General features: G+C 43.4%; 1 protein-coding gene across 2 annotated transcripts in view; it reads right to left on the bottom strand.

Moving 5' to 3' along the window:
* Window positions 1-12,531, bottom strand: part of LOC146632973 (voltage-gated potassium channel KCNC1-like) — an 80,560-nt gene that overhangs the window by 38,567 nt on the left and 29,462 nt on the right. For both annotated transcript variants that reach the window (XM_085351250.1, XM_085351251.1), the window contains exon 2: window positions 7,489-7,620. In XM_085351250.1, coding sequence (XP_085207376.1) covers window positions 7,489-7,620 — 132 coding nt within the window. The remainder of the gene's footprint in view (window positions 1-7,488; window positions 7,621-12,531) is intronic.

The raw sequence follows: 12,531 nt of genomic DNA, 5'->3' as shown, positions 1-12,531 counted from the left end.
CTGGCACATACGCAGGTGTTACATGTGGTTAAAATCATCTCAATGCATTAAGTTTACACATTTCAGATAAATATAGTCTATTACTGTTATTTTCTGTAGCCCACATAATTGAACATTTCAGTTACATAAAACATGTAAAGCTTGATGTTATGTACTGTACAGCCTGTATAATAAATAAGTATGTAGCCCATCAAATCCAGAGGACAGCATTGTTTCAGCAGAAAAACTGAAAACTTTGAGCATTCATCAAAACTCAAAGTTCTTATTGGACAACGAGATGAAGGCGTGAACATTACCCATATATGCTCTCTGGACTGGACTGAAACGCCTGGTGGCAAGATCTCTCAAACTGTGGTACGCAGGAAGTCTCCTACATATATTTAATTCTTAACCACAAGATCACTGAAATTGAGTTTGAACTATGTTTTTGTTCTTCTTGATAAAGAAGGACAAAAACTTAAATCAGCCATGAGATTACAAGCTTACCAGGTGTAAGGTAAAAGGGTTGACAAACTAAGCTGGGATGGTAAGCAGAAGCTACCAGCACCAGTGACGGTGACGACTTAGCAGTCATACCTGATGCCAGCAAACGGCACACAACGGTGAGTTACATCAGGTTTGGATTCTTCTGGAAGGGGACAGAGGATGATGTGCATTGATGAAGATTCTTAGAATATTCTTTTCTTTTCTTGGGTTGAATTATTATTCTTAGTAATAAATGCATGAAACCATCACGTCCTACGACCGAGCACACAGTGCTGAAAGGCAAACCAGCAAAGTCAGCCATATAGATATATGCTACACCCAATGCCAAAGCACAATGAGCTTCATATTGTGTCTTTCTCCACACAGCTAAAGCTGGTACGCCACACGTCACTGGGAAACAGCTGTGTCTGCCACCAGCCAGAGTTAACAGACATCATGTACTGCAGGCTGCCTAACAGATTAACTTGATGCCTCTTTGCAACAACTTACTGTTGCTGCAAACAGCAGTCAGACCAAATGAACTTAAGAACATACCGACTGAGAACATTAAGCGCATTTGTTATTTTCCTATTCAGCTCAATAAGACTACAGATATTGCAAAAATGGATATGAAGATCAAAGCGCAGCTCAGAGGACCTTTTGGTCCATACAGAAGTAAGATGGCTTTCAAGGGGATGATCCGTTCAAGTCTTTTTAAATAGGACAGAGATGTGCAGATGTTCTTACAGGGCAAAAACTTCCCTTTATTCGATGTTTTTGAAGACTTTCTGTGACTCGGCCAGCTAACATACCAGTCGGACATTTTTTCTCATTTAAAAGAACCGAACTTGGGGCTACAGGGAGTGTCCCTCACTGCTTTTGATGTGCAGAACAACAACAAACACGCCTTTTATTCCAAATAAAGATGCTGATGCTTCAAAGATGGCGCCGGTGTACGTGGCTGCTCGTCTGTCGCTGTCAGTTTTGTTTGTTTTTATATTGCTCCTGTCGTGTGTCACTCAAGAAATCGGGTCATTACTGGTGTACGATCGCCAATCGCTTCGGAACCTCCGAAGTTCTGGACAAAATACAGCTCCATTTTCTAACGGAGGTCAGAATTCATGGTGTCCGTTGCTGTCACATATCCCAACTTGCCCATGCCGTGCAGTCATGCTACCTCCCCGGCGAAGACGTCGGGGTAGGCGCAGTGGTCGGCTGGTTAAACTCAAGATCTCTTTAGCACACCATCCCACTACCGTCAAAGGAATACAGAGATTATTTCCTGGAGTTTTTGTGCACCGACGTTTCCTGGACCCCGTGGGTTCCTGCCTCATCCCCGTGGTCTGCCAGGATGATGCGCCGCTCCTCCGTGACCCCTGTCCCCCTCGGCTCAACGTGCGCCGGGCGAACGTCCGCAATCTGAGGCCGCTGTGTCGGACTCCCTGTGCCGCTGGGCTTTTACCTCATCCCCGGCTCCTGTCAGGATTCGGCTGGTAAATGCCAGATCGCTGGTGAACAAATCTTTTATTCTGAATGAGTTATTCACCTCCTGGAAACTAGACTTCATGTGTGTCACGGAGACTTGGCTTAACACTGGTGAGTCCAGTATTTTATCCGAACTTTTACCAGCGGATTGTTCCTATTTTAACACACCAAGGACATCAGGGAGAGGAGGAGGTACGGCGGTTGTTTTTAAAAAGGATTTTAAATGTAAACAGTGTGTTTTACAGCCCTCGTTTTCCAGCTTTGAGCTCATGTGTTTTGAAGTCAGTCGCTCTAACTCTGTGCTCTTTGCTGTTATTTATCGTCCCCCTAAATACAATAAGAATTTCATTAATGACTTTTCAGAATTTCTAGCTGGGATTATGCCCAACTATGATCATGTTCTTATTGTGGGAGATTTTAATATCCATGTCCGCTGTCCTGATAAACCTCTGGTGAAGGAGTTTTTAAGCCTCATTGACTCTTTTAATCTGGTCCAGCCCGTACCTGGTCCCACACATGAACACGGACACACACTAGACCTGGTCTTGTCACACAGTCTACCTGTGTCTAATGTGGAAGTGACTGACACTGCTTTCCATATGGCTGTATTATTTGATGTTGTGTTTTCACGTACTACAGCTCAAACCGGTGCTCCTGTTCACCGCTGTCGGATTATTAACCCTTCCACTGCTGCCCAGTTCTCCTCTGCTTTTAACCAGCTGTCTATCCCTGCCGATCGTACTCCCTTGGACACAGAGGACCACAGCTCCTGGTTTCAATCTTCTTGCCTAACCATTCTGGACTCTGTGGCACCATTAATAACCAGGCAGCCCAAGGCTAAAACGGACCCTTGGTTTAATGACGCCACTCGGGCTGTGAGGAGGGAGTGTCGTAGAGCTGAACGCAGATGGAAGAGGGACAAACTGCAGGTGTCTCTGCAAATCCTAAAGGACTGCTGGCGCCTCTATCAGGATACGGTCAAAGAGGCTAAAAGAAAATACTTCTCTAAGATCATTTCCTCCAACAGTCACAATCCACGTGTTATTTAACTCTACTGACTTAGTCTTAAATGCTCCACAAAGTGGCTGCTTGGAGGCCTCTCATAAACTGTCTAATGATTTTATGTGTTTTTTCATTGAGAAGGTTGCAACCACGCGGGCTCTCATTTCTTCCCCTGAGTCTGACCCCTCTGTCTCGATCCCTTGCTCTGCTGTTTTTAACCAGTTTGAGCCTGTGACTCTTTCTTATTTAGAGGATGTGGTCGGCCACCTGAGGCCCTCTGGTTCCCCAAATGATCCTGTCCCACCACAATTTTTTAAGGAGATTTTTCCTAGCATAGGCCAGGCTGTTCTTAGTGTTATAAACAGCAGTTTAATATCTGGTGTAGCCCCTGCTCATTTTAAGCATGCAGTAGTACAACCCTTGCTTAAGAAACCTGCCCTGGACCACACTGTATTGGCTAACTACAGGCCTCTCTCCAAGTTGTCTTTTATGTCTAAAATCTTAGAGAAAATTGTACATTGCCAATTGATGGATTTTTTAAATGAGAATGGTGTCCTGGAGGTCTTCCAATCACGTTTTAAAAACTTGCATAGCACGGAGTCAGCACTCTTAAAGGTTTTTAATGATATCCTCCTTTCCTGTGACTCTGGCAATCATGATGTTCTTGACCTAACAGCTGCCTTTGACACTGTAGACCACAACATTTTACTGTCTCGCTTGCACCATCTTGCAGACATTCATGGTACTGCTTTGAAATGGTTTAGGTCTTATCTTTGTGACAGAACTTTTAGTGTTAACTTTTTAGGGTATGAGTCTTCCTCTGCCACTTTTCAGTCTGGGGTCCCGCAGGGCTCAATTTTAGGGCCTCTGCTTTTTTCATTATATTTACAGCCCCTGGGAACCATCCTCAGAAGGCATGGAATATCCTTCCACTGCTATGCTGACGACTGTCAGATCTATCTGCCTCTGAAGCAGAACGATACCTTCTCTATTAAGCCACTTTTAGCATCTCTAGAAGACATTAAATCTTGGATGTCCCTAAACTTTCTAAGATGCAATTCCAGCAAAACTGAGGTCATTCTGTTTGGTCCTAGCGGACCTTGTGAACCCTCCGCTATTGATTTGGGACCCCTGGCAGAGTATTTTAAATCTGTTGTTACAAACCTGGGTTTTAAGATGGACAGTGATTTTAAATTAGATAGTCAAATTAGGGCTACTGTCAAGTCCAGTTTTTATCATCTAAGGCGCTTGGCAAAGATAAGACCTATTTTATCCAGGCCGCATCTTGAAACGGTAATCCATGCTTTTATTTCATCTCGTTTAGATTACTGTAATGCACTATATTGTGGAGTTAGTCAGCATCTTCTCTCTCGTCTGCAGCTGGTCCAAAATTCTGCTGCACGACTTTTAACCAGAACTCGTAAAAGAGAGCACATAACTCCCGTCCTGGCTTCACTCCATTGGCTGCCTGTATATCTTAGAGTTCACTTTAAAATTCTCATGTTTGTGTTTAAATGTTTAAATGGTCTTGCCCCAACTTACCTCTCTGAGCTTCTGCATCCTTACTCACCCCCCAGGTCTCTCAGGTCAGCTCACAAGCTGCTCCTGGAGGTACCCAGGTCCAAGAGGAAGCTCAGAGGGGGCGGGGCTTTCTCTATTGTTGCTCCTAATCTGTGGAACAATCTTTCCCAGCACATTAGAGAGGCCCCTTCACTTTTAAAACACGTCTTAAAACCCATTTTTACTCTTTGGCTTATGACACAGTCTGACCCTGATTTTATTGTTTTAATCTAATGTGCTGATTTTATTGTTTTAAATGTGTTTTTTATATATATATATTTTTTTTTTTTTTTTTTTTACTTATCTTATATTATTATTACTATTTTTCTCATTTTTTTTTAACATGCTCAATGTCAGAGGTGGGACCAAGTCATTGTTTTGCAAGTCTCAAGTAAGTCTCAAGTCTTTATCCTCAAGTCTCAAGTCAAGTCTCAAGTAATGTCAGGCAAGTCAGAGTCGAGTCTCAAGTCACTGGTGTAAAAGTCCGAGTAAAGTCACAAGTCTGAAACTTTGAATTTCAAGTCCTTTCGAGTCTTTAAAAAAAACAAAACGAAAAAATAATGTTGCAGTTATGCTAAATGTAAATATTAGACCATGTAATTTTTAAATCTGTGTTTTTCTCAACACATGACAAAATAGTGAACTTAGAAAATATACACAAATTGTGAAATTGCACCTCTTTAAAATGCAGCTCAATTAAACCTAGCTCCAAGAATAATTTTCACCGACAGTTCTGAGATAAGCTGCATGTTATTCTTGGATGCGTTTGTAGGACCGGCTTTAAAATCGCATGACAAAAATATCATACACATTAAAAAAACTGTATCACCAACGTAGCCTGGACAACATTTGCTAGTTAGATGAAGTCAGCTATCTCATCGTAGCATATTTATATGCATATTTATAATCATACGGTTCTTGGAGTGAGTGCATACACTCGTGAAGTTTAGTAACTTCAGGTCACTGCAACAAGCCCAGGTACAGTTTACCGACGGATGGGTGCAGGACCTTGAAATGCACCGTGTAGAACGAAAGACCATCGTACGTATCATAAGTTTACCAGTCTCACAAATCGTCATCATAAATACACATTCGTTAACCGTTTATTAATAGGACCTTTGAGCTCAACGGTAATTAATTAGTAGTGGAAATAATTTCTGGTAGCATCACAGAAATGTAGCAGTGACAATAATACTGTATGCTGTAATCGTACTGGGCAATTAGTGATACAAAAAACCTGTTTTATCCTGTGAATAAAAGTATATGTTTTTGTCAATGTACCATGGTAACAGAAGCGAAACGCAATATTGTGTCAGGACAATTCACTATTTATGCACAATAAACAAAGGAGCATAGCGCGACAATTTCTGTTCAGCGCCAGACTTGCTTGTAACCTATATCACCAATTATGTTATGAAAATGAGGTATTAACTACTAAAAAACACTGACCTTCGTGTAAATGCTTGGAGCAGACTAACCTGTGAGCTGGAGTGTTCTGGGACGTTATATTTGGTCTTTGAATGGCTGCAATCCAGGCCACCCGTCGCGTCTTTGTTACTTTGGAAACATGGCTCGAACAATTTCTCTTCAACGACGTAATCCGATAACAACCGATCTCTTTACCCGTCGGCTTCCCGTGGCTGTCATGCGACTGGCTATTGCAGTTAATAATACAACAGCTTCTTGACATTTTTGTGTTTCTTTTTATCGCTGTATAACTGATTTTAATTGAAAGCCTGCGTGCGCTAGTACCTCTTGCCACGAGTTCCCAGAATCCTTTGCGGTTCTACCCGAGAATGACGTCACATTTTCAATCTCTATATAATATGCATGTTAAATTTTATATTTGGGGTAAAATATCAAGTCTTTTCAAGTAAACCGGTTCAAGTCCAATTCAAGTCCCAGGTCATTGGTGTAAAAGTCCAAGTCAAGTCACAAGTCTGAGAACATTTTTTCAAGTCAAGTCTAAAGTCATAAAATTAATGACTCGAGTCTGACTCAAGTCCAAGTCATGTGACTCGAGTCCACACCTCTGCTCAATGTATCATGTTTGGCATGTCAAGTGTACAGCACTTTGTGTTCAGCTGGTGGCTGATCTGAAAGCGCTATATAAATAAATTGCTTGCTTGCTTGCTAAAGGTCAAGACAGGCGATGTTTCAGGTTTCCCCAGTTTGGAGCTTCCTGTCTGACAACAACCTGATCCTCACTGTCAGAGACAGCATCATTGTGCACCTTGTCTCTCTCAGACAGTTCAGTGAATATTTCCCAGTGACAGCAGAAGTGAGAAACCCATTCAGCCTCGAAGCATGCCCAAAGAGCAGGAGGGTTTAAGAGAACTATCTTGTGATGAGACACTGAAGTTTGCTTTCAGAAATCAGACGTTTTTGACATTTTTGACTCTTAGACAAGGCCATGCACTTCCATTGGTGACCACATATTCATGCAAGAAAGGTTTCTCTTCATATGCTAGAATACAGAAGCAGGTTGTGTGAGGCTGAAGCTGACCTTCCTTGATCCAAACATCACAGAGCAGTGTTACAGAGCCATTCACACACGAGGAGTGTAGGCTATGTTGCCAATGACTAAATGCTAATGTTTTGCATGGCATGGAGCTGTTATTATTAATATTCCCACCTGCTGCGTGTGTGAATGCAGTATCAGAGCTGTTAGCCCCCTTTGCTGCGAGTGTTTCAATGCAGTTACTATTGTCACTTGTCACACCCTGACTATGTGAGTGTTTCAATGCCATGCAGTTAATACTGTTTGAGTCAAATACAGCTGTGGCTGCTGATGGCAGTCAGTAATAGCATTTATATAAGACATAACATTGTCCCAACTATGTATGTAGTGAAGTTTTAGGCCGATGCTACTGTATTTTAATATCTGTCACATGACTGGTACTTAAAGAGACATATATTTCCCAAGGCGGTACCTACTGTGGTTAGGCAAAGCGTGTCACTAAAACTTTACCGTACCTCTTCACGTGTCACGTTGCCGACGGTGACATTCTCTGTTTTGTTGTAGATGGTGTTGAAGACTTCATGGGTCTCCAGGCAGAATGTGGAGATGGAGAGCAGGATGAAGAAGAGCGAGGCAAAAGCCACATACTGTAGAGAAACAGTGACAGTAGAAAGAGAACAAGAAAGGTGTTACAGTTTACTCTGTTTTCTCAAACAAAACATCAGGACATTATCACCAACTCACTTTAGTGCACTTCTACCACAGGAGGGGGTGCCAACAACACACTGAAGCCAGTGTGGAGTAATCCTGTCGATTCAGTGCAAAGGTCCTGAGTGGTTCAACATATTTGAGAACACAGTAAGGAAGAAACAAAGGATGCAGAAAGTGCCCCTTCATTAAAGTCGTGTCCAAATTCATGGGCTGCATCCTCCTGAGGACCCGGCCTTCGCGGTCTACGTGGGCCGGGTCCTCAGAAGGTCGGGTAGACCCAAAGTAAACCCCTGTGAAATTGGACGGTCTAGCCTTCAGATCAGCGTCACCGCGGTCTCGGTGGAGTTTAATAAACTCGGCTGTCTGCTCCTTGCTGTCTAAAATATAACAGGACACTGGAGTAAACGCTCGACCGTCTCATACTTCTGTTTAATCAGTTTTCTGTTTGACGTTTATTCAGCTGTCTGAAAACCACCTGGGGGATTAATAAAGTTTTATTTTATCTAATCTAATAACTTTAATCTCAGCCAAACCGATTTACTCACGAACAAATAAAACACTGAAAAAAGCCCAACAATAACATTTTTAGGTTGACTAAGTGACTTATATATCACGTTTAACCTGAGTAGCAAAAGACCGCGGTGATCTGAAAATGATGTGCCGGGAGTTGTGCCGTTCTCGGCGGCTCTAGTGACCCTCGACCTCCCGGCTCGCTATCGAGCTGGTGGGTAGCAGATGTCTCCGAAAACGTCGGAGCACTTTTGCAAGTATGCGATATCTTGATAAACCGAGCAGATATTTGAAGTTTCCACGGCTACTTTCTCGCCTGAAAATATGTTAAAAGTTGCTGGAAACTGGAGTTTGGTTGGGCCGCGCTATGAATTCTGGGATGTGGTAGGCCACGATGGACATACCTGGCCCATCCTTCAAATTCGGGGAAAAGGAGGACGCATTTTTCGGCTGCATTCGGAGGAGTCTACGAATTTGCACAGCCTTCGGCGCGTCGCTGTGACGTAATCTGTCTACAAATGCTCCTCAGGAGGATGCAGCCCATGAATTTGGACACCCCTTAAGAATAGATTCTTGATTCATTCCGCTGAGATCATTTCTGATGAGGCTTCAGTTAGTTAGTCAGGTCCTGTGTCACAGCTTCATTTCTTTTCTTGATGAAGGACATGACACACTGTTCGTGTGCTGTACATCATTTTTAAAACCTGCCTCCTCAGTCCTCAGTTTTTCAGTGTTTGCAAATTTCTGAAAGACACACTGCATACCATTCCTGTAAAGGATCCATGGTAAGCATTGTGGCTGTACTCAGCTTGCTGCATTTGGTGGTGATCAATTGCCAGCTTATACACTGTGCACAGAGCATAGTCACAAATACTCCTTACAGCCCTCAATTGGATATTTGGTTTTAAAACACACACACACACACATTTATGTATATATGTCACAGTGTGAATGAGTGGGAAAAGTAATAAGCTCAATGATGGTACTGAGCCATTGTAACATTTTTGTTACATTTTAGTCGTTTTAGAATCAAAGCACATGAAAACCACGTCTACATGTGTTCACATGTCAAACAGCAGCTCTCTGTAGGTCAATGATGAAAGTCAGTAATGTCATGCAGTTGTGCTTTTTCAAACACACACATGTATGTCATTTGTTTGTGTGTGCTCACAACGAATCACTACGTATGTGAGCATTTTCATCTGCTTGCTTTTTCTCAAGTCTGTGCCTTTGCCTTTCAGGTCAGTGATGAAGATGGACAGATGAAGTTTACTTCTAATCCGCAGGGAGCAAATCAAGTCCCACAGCTTATTATCCCGGACTAATTTAACACTGCTATCTACAGCTGCCCTGGATATATACACACACACACACACAGACACACACACATAGAAGAGCGCTTCCATCCCTTCAGAGGAAATCACACTGACTTGCATTCATTTTCTCCCTTAACCATTTTCTCAGCTCTAAAACTTACGCTAACCGTAAACCACCTTCAAAAGGATTCACACTTTCCAGTGTTCAGTAACATGGATGCTGGATCAGCCTGTGTCAGTCACCCTGTATTGTCATTGTCAACAAAACCATTTTACTTGGAGAGCAGACTCACTCAGCCACCAACGTACAGGAAGAAAGCACATTATAAGATCATTTAAGTCCTGCTGCCAGTAGAACTTAAGCTATAAATTAATTTGCCTGTCCACGTGTGTACACATCAAGCTTGGTCATCCATGTCTTTATAGACGTTGCCTTGCACACTGGTGCACCGTCATGTTGGAACAGAAAGGGGTCATCCCCAAACTGTTCAACTGAGCGTGAAATTGTCCAAGATGTCTTGGTAACCTGAAGGATTAAGTTTCACTGGAACAAAGAGACTGAGCCCAACTCCTGAAAAAGATACCCCACACCATTATTCCACCTCCACTAAGTACAGTTTTTCTGCAGCCACCAAACTCATCCATCGAATTGCCGTCTCCACTGTTTCAGAGTCCAGTTTCAGTGGGCTTTACACCAGTGCTTTACTCTTGCATTGCACTTGGTGATGTGAGGTTTGGATGCACTTGCCATGAAAAAACAATTGCATCAAGCTTGTAATGCACTGTTTTTGAGCTAATCTGCACACCACATGAAGTTGAATGGTGGGGGAGACTGTAGCGTTTTATTATAGGGACACGTCCTGTGTGAAGGTTCTGTTTTCTTGTTTAGTAAACTTCCTGCCTTTATGACCCTTTTGTGAGCAGGAAGTCACACAAACACACCCGCATTTACACACACACACACACACACACACACACACACACACACACACACACACACACACACACACACACGCACACACTCACGTGCACATGCATGCACATACACACACACGAGCATACATACACATGCACACTCAATGCCTTAGGGTTTATGACGCACCATAGGGGGGGTTACAATGGGTGTTTGTGTAAACTCTGTGTCACAGAAATGAAAGGCTACTGTGGGGTGATGGTTCTTCGAGGTGGTCTGACACCGAGGGCAGAAGGGCTGCTCTGAGGTCCTTCCCTTGCTAGCAAGTAAAATCAATCGATCGCTGTTCGTCTTGCTTCGTTAAGGGTAATAAGTCTCTAAACCAGCGGGGCCTGTGGAAGCGCAGACTCAGCACAGGTCTTTACTGATTGCTTCTGCAGAAAGTTGGTGGCCTCTGACCTCTATAGCTCAGCATACGCTGATCTCACTCTGTGCCCCTCTGTGGCCTACCACTTTATGGCTCCCATACCCAACCACGTCCTCTTTGATATAATATCACTGTGAAATCCTGGGAAATTTCACGACTGTTTGCACAGGAGGCATCCTATCACTCAGGCTGGTGAGTGAGCTCCTTCGAGCGACCCAAATGGAAAAAGGAAATGATTTGGCTGGGCCACTTACACCAAAGTGTAATCGAGCCTGGTTACACCTACAGTATACTCAAGTCCTTTCACTGAAGGAAAACATGCTGCATCATGAAACGAATAATTGACCTGCTTAAGACCCACAGCTTTCCAACAGTCTTGAAGGAGTTCCCAGAGATGCTGAGCACTTTTTGGTCCTTTTGCCTTCACTCTGCGGTCCATCTCATCCCAAACCATCTCCACTGGCTTTAGGTCAGGTGACTGTGGAGGCCAGGCTGTCTGGTCAGCACTCCATCACTCTCTTTGGTCAAATAGCCCTTGCACAGCCTGGAGGTGTGTTTGGGGTCATTGTTGAAAACTAAATGATGGGATGGCATGTCGCTGCATGTCCCCCACACCATCACACCTCCTCTTCCTCCATGCTTCACAATGGGAACCATCCATGGACCATATGTTCACCTTTTCTGCAACACACAAAGACACGGCGAGTGGAACCAAAGATCTCAAACGTGAACTCATCAGACCAAAGCACAGATTTCCTCTGGTCCAATGTCCATTCCTTGTGTTTCTTGGTCTAAACAAATCTCTTCTGCTTGTTGCTCTTCCTTAGTCGTGGCTTCTTAGCAGCTATTTGAGATAAAGGTCTGATTCACACAGTCTCCTCTGAACTGTTGACTTGTGATTTCTGAGGCTGGTGACTCGGATGAATGTATCCTCAGCAGCAGAGGGGACTCCTGGTCTTCCTTTCCTGGGGCGTCCTCATGTGAGACAGTTTCATCGTAGTGCTTGATGGTTTTTGTGACTGCACTTGGACACGTTTAGTTCAGACACATCAGAAGTTTTATCAATTTTCCAACTGACTGACCTTCAGTTCTTAAAGTAATGATGGGCTGTCGTTTCTCTTTACTTAGCTGATTGGTTCTTGCTATAATATGAATTCTAACAGTTGTCAAACAGGGCTGTCAGCTGTGTACCAGCCTGACTTCTGCACAGCTGATGCTCCCAACACCATTAAGAACGCAAGAAATTCCACCAATGAACCCTGACAGGCTCACCTGTGAGGTGAAACCATCTCAGGTGACTACATCATGAAGCTCACTTGTCATTCAGTCTAACTTGGCAGGCTGTCTTTGGGAAAGGACATTTTTGAGAGAGAAATTCTTGCAGCTACAGTGAAAGTGAACACTAATCCTGAAATTGTAACTCTGTGATGGCCAAATGAAACCAGTCATTGTGGTTAAACCTGGGACTGCATTTTACAGACTTTCCAAACTGATAGCCGATGATTGCCATAACTGCAGCAGTGATGCAGCAAGAGGGATGTCCTCCCCTACACTGCACAAAAGACACAAACAGTGTCCCCTGTAAGGTGACTTCAGTACAAATAGCCTGGCTGAAGATTTGCATACTGTTTGCTCCCCAGCAGGAGGAGAATACAGCAGTCTGTTGGCTGAGATCCCTCTG

This window comes from Diplotaxodon limnothrissa, linkage group LG4 (genome assembly GCF_057381915.1).
Source record: "Diplotaxodon limnothrissa isolate DT_005_m linkage group LG4, D_limnothrissa_male_GT1.1, whole genome shotgun sequence".
NCBI lineage: Eukaryota > Metazoa > Chordata > Actinopteri > Cichliformes > Cichlidae > Diplotaxodon > Diplotaxodon limnothrissa.
This window is presented reverse-complemented; position numbering and strand designations above follow the sequence as displayed.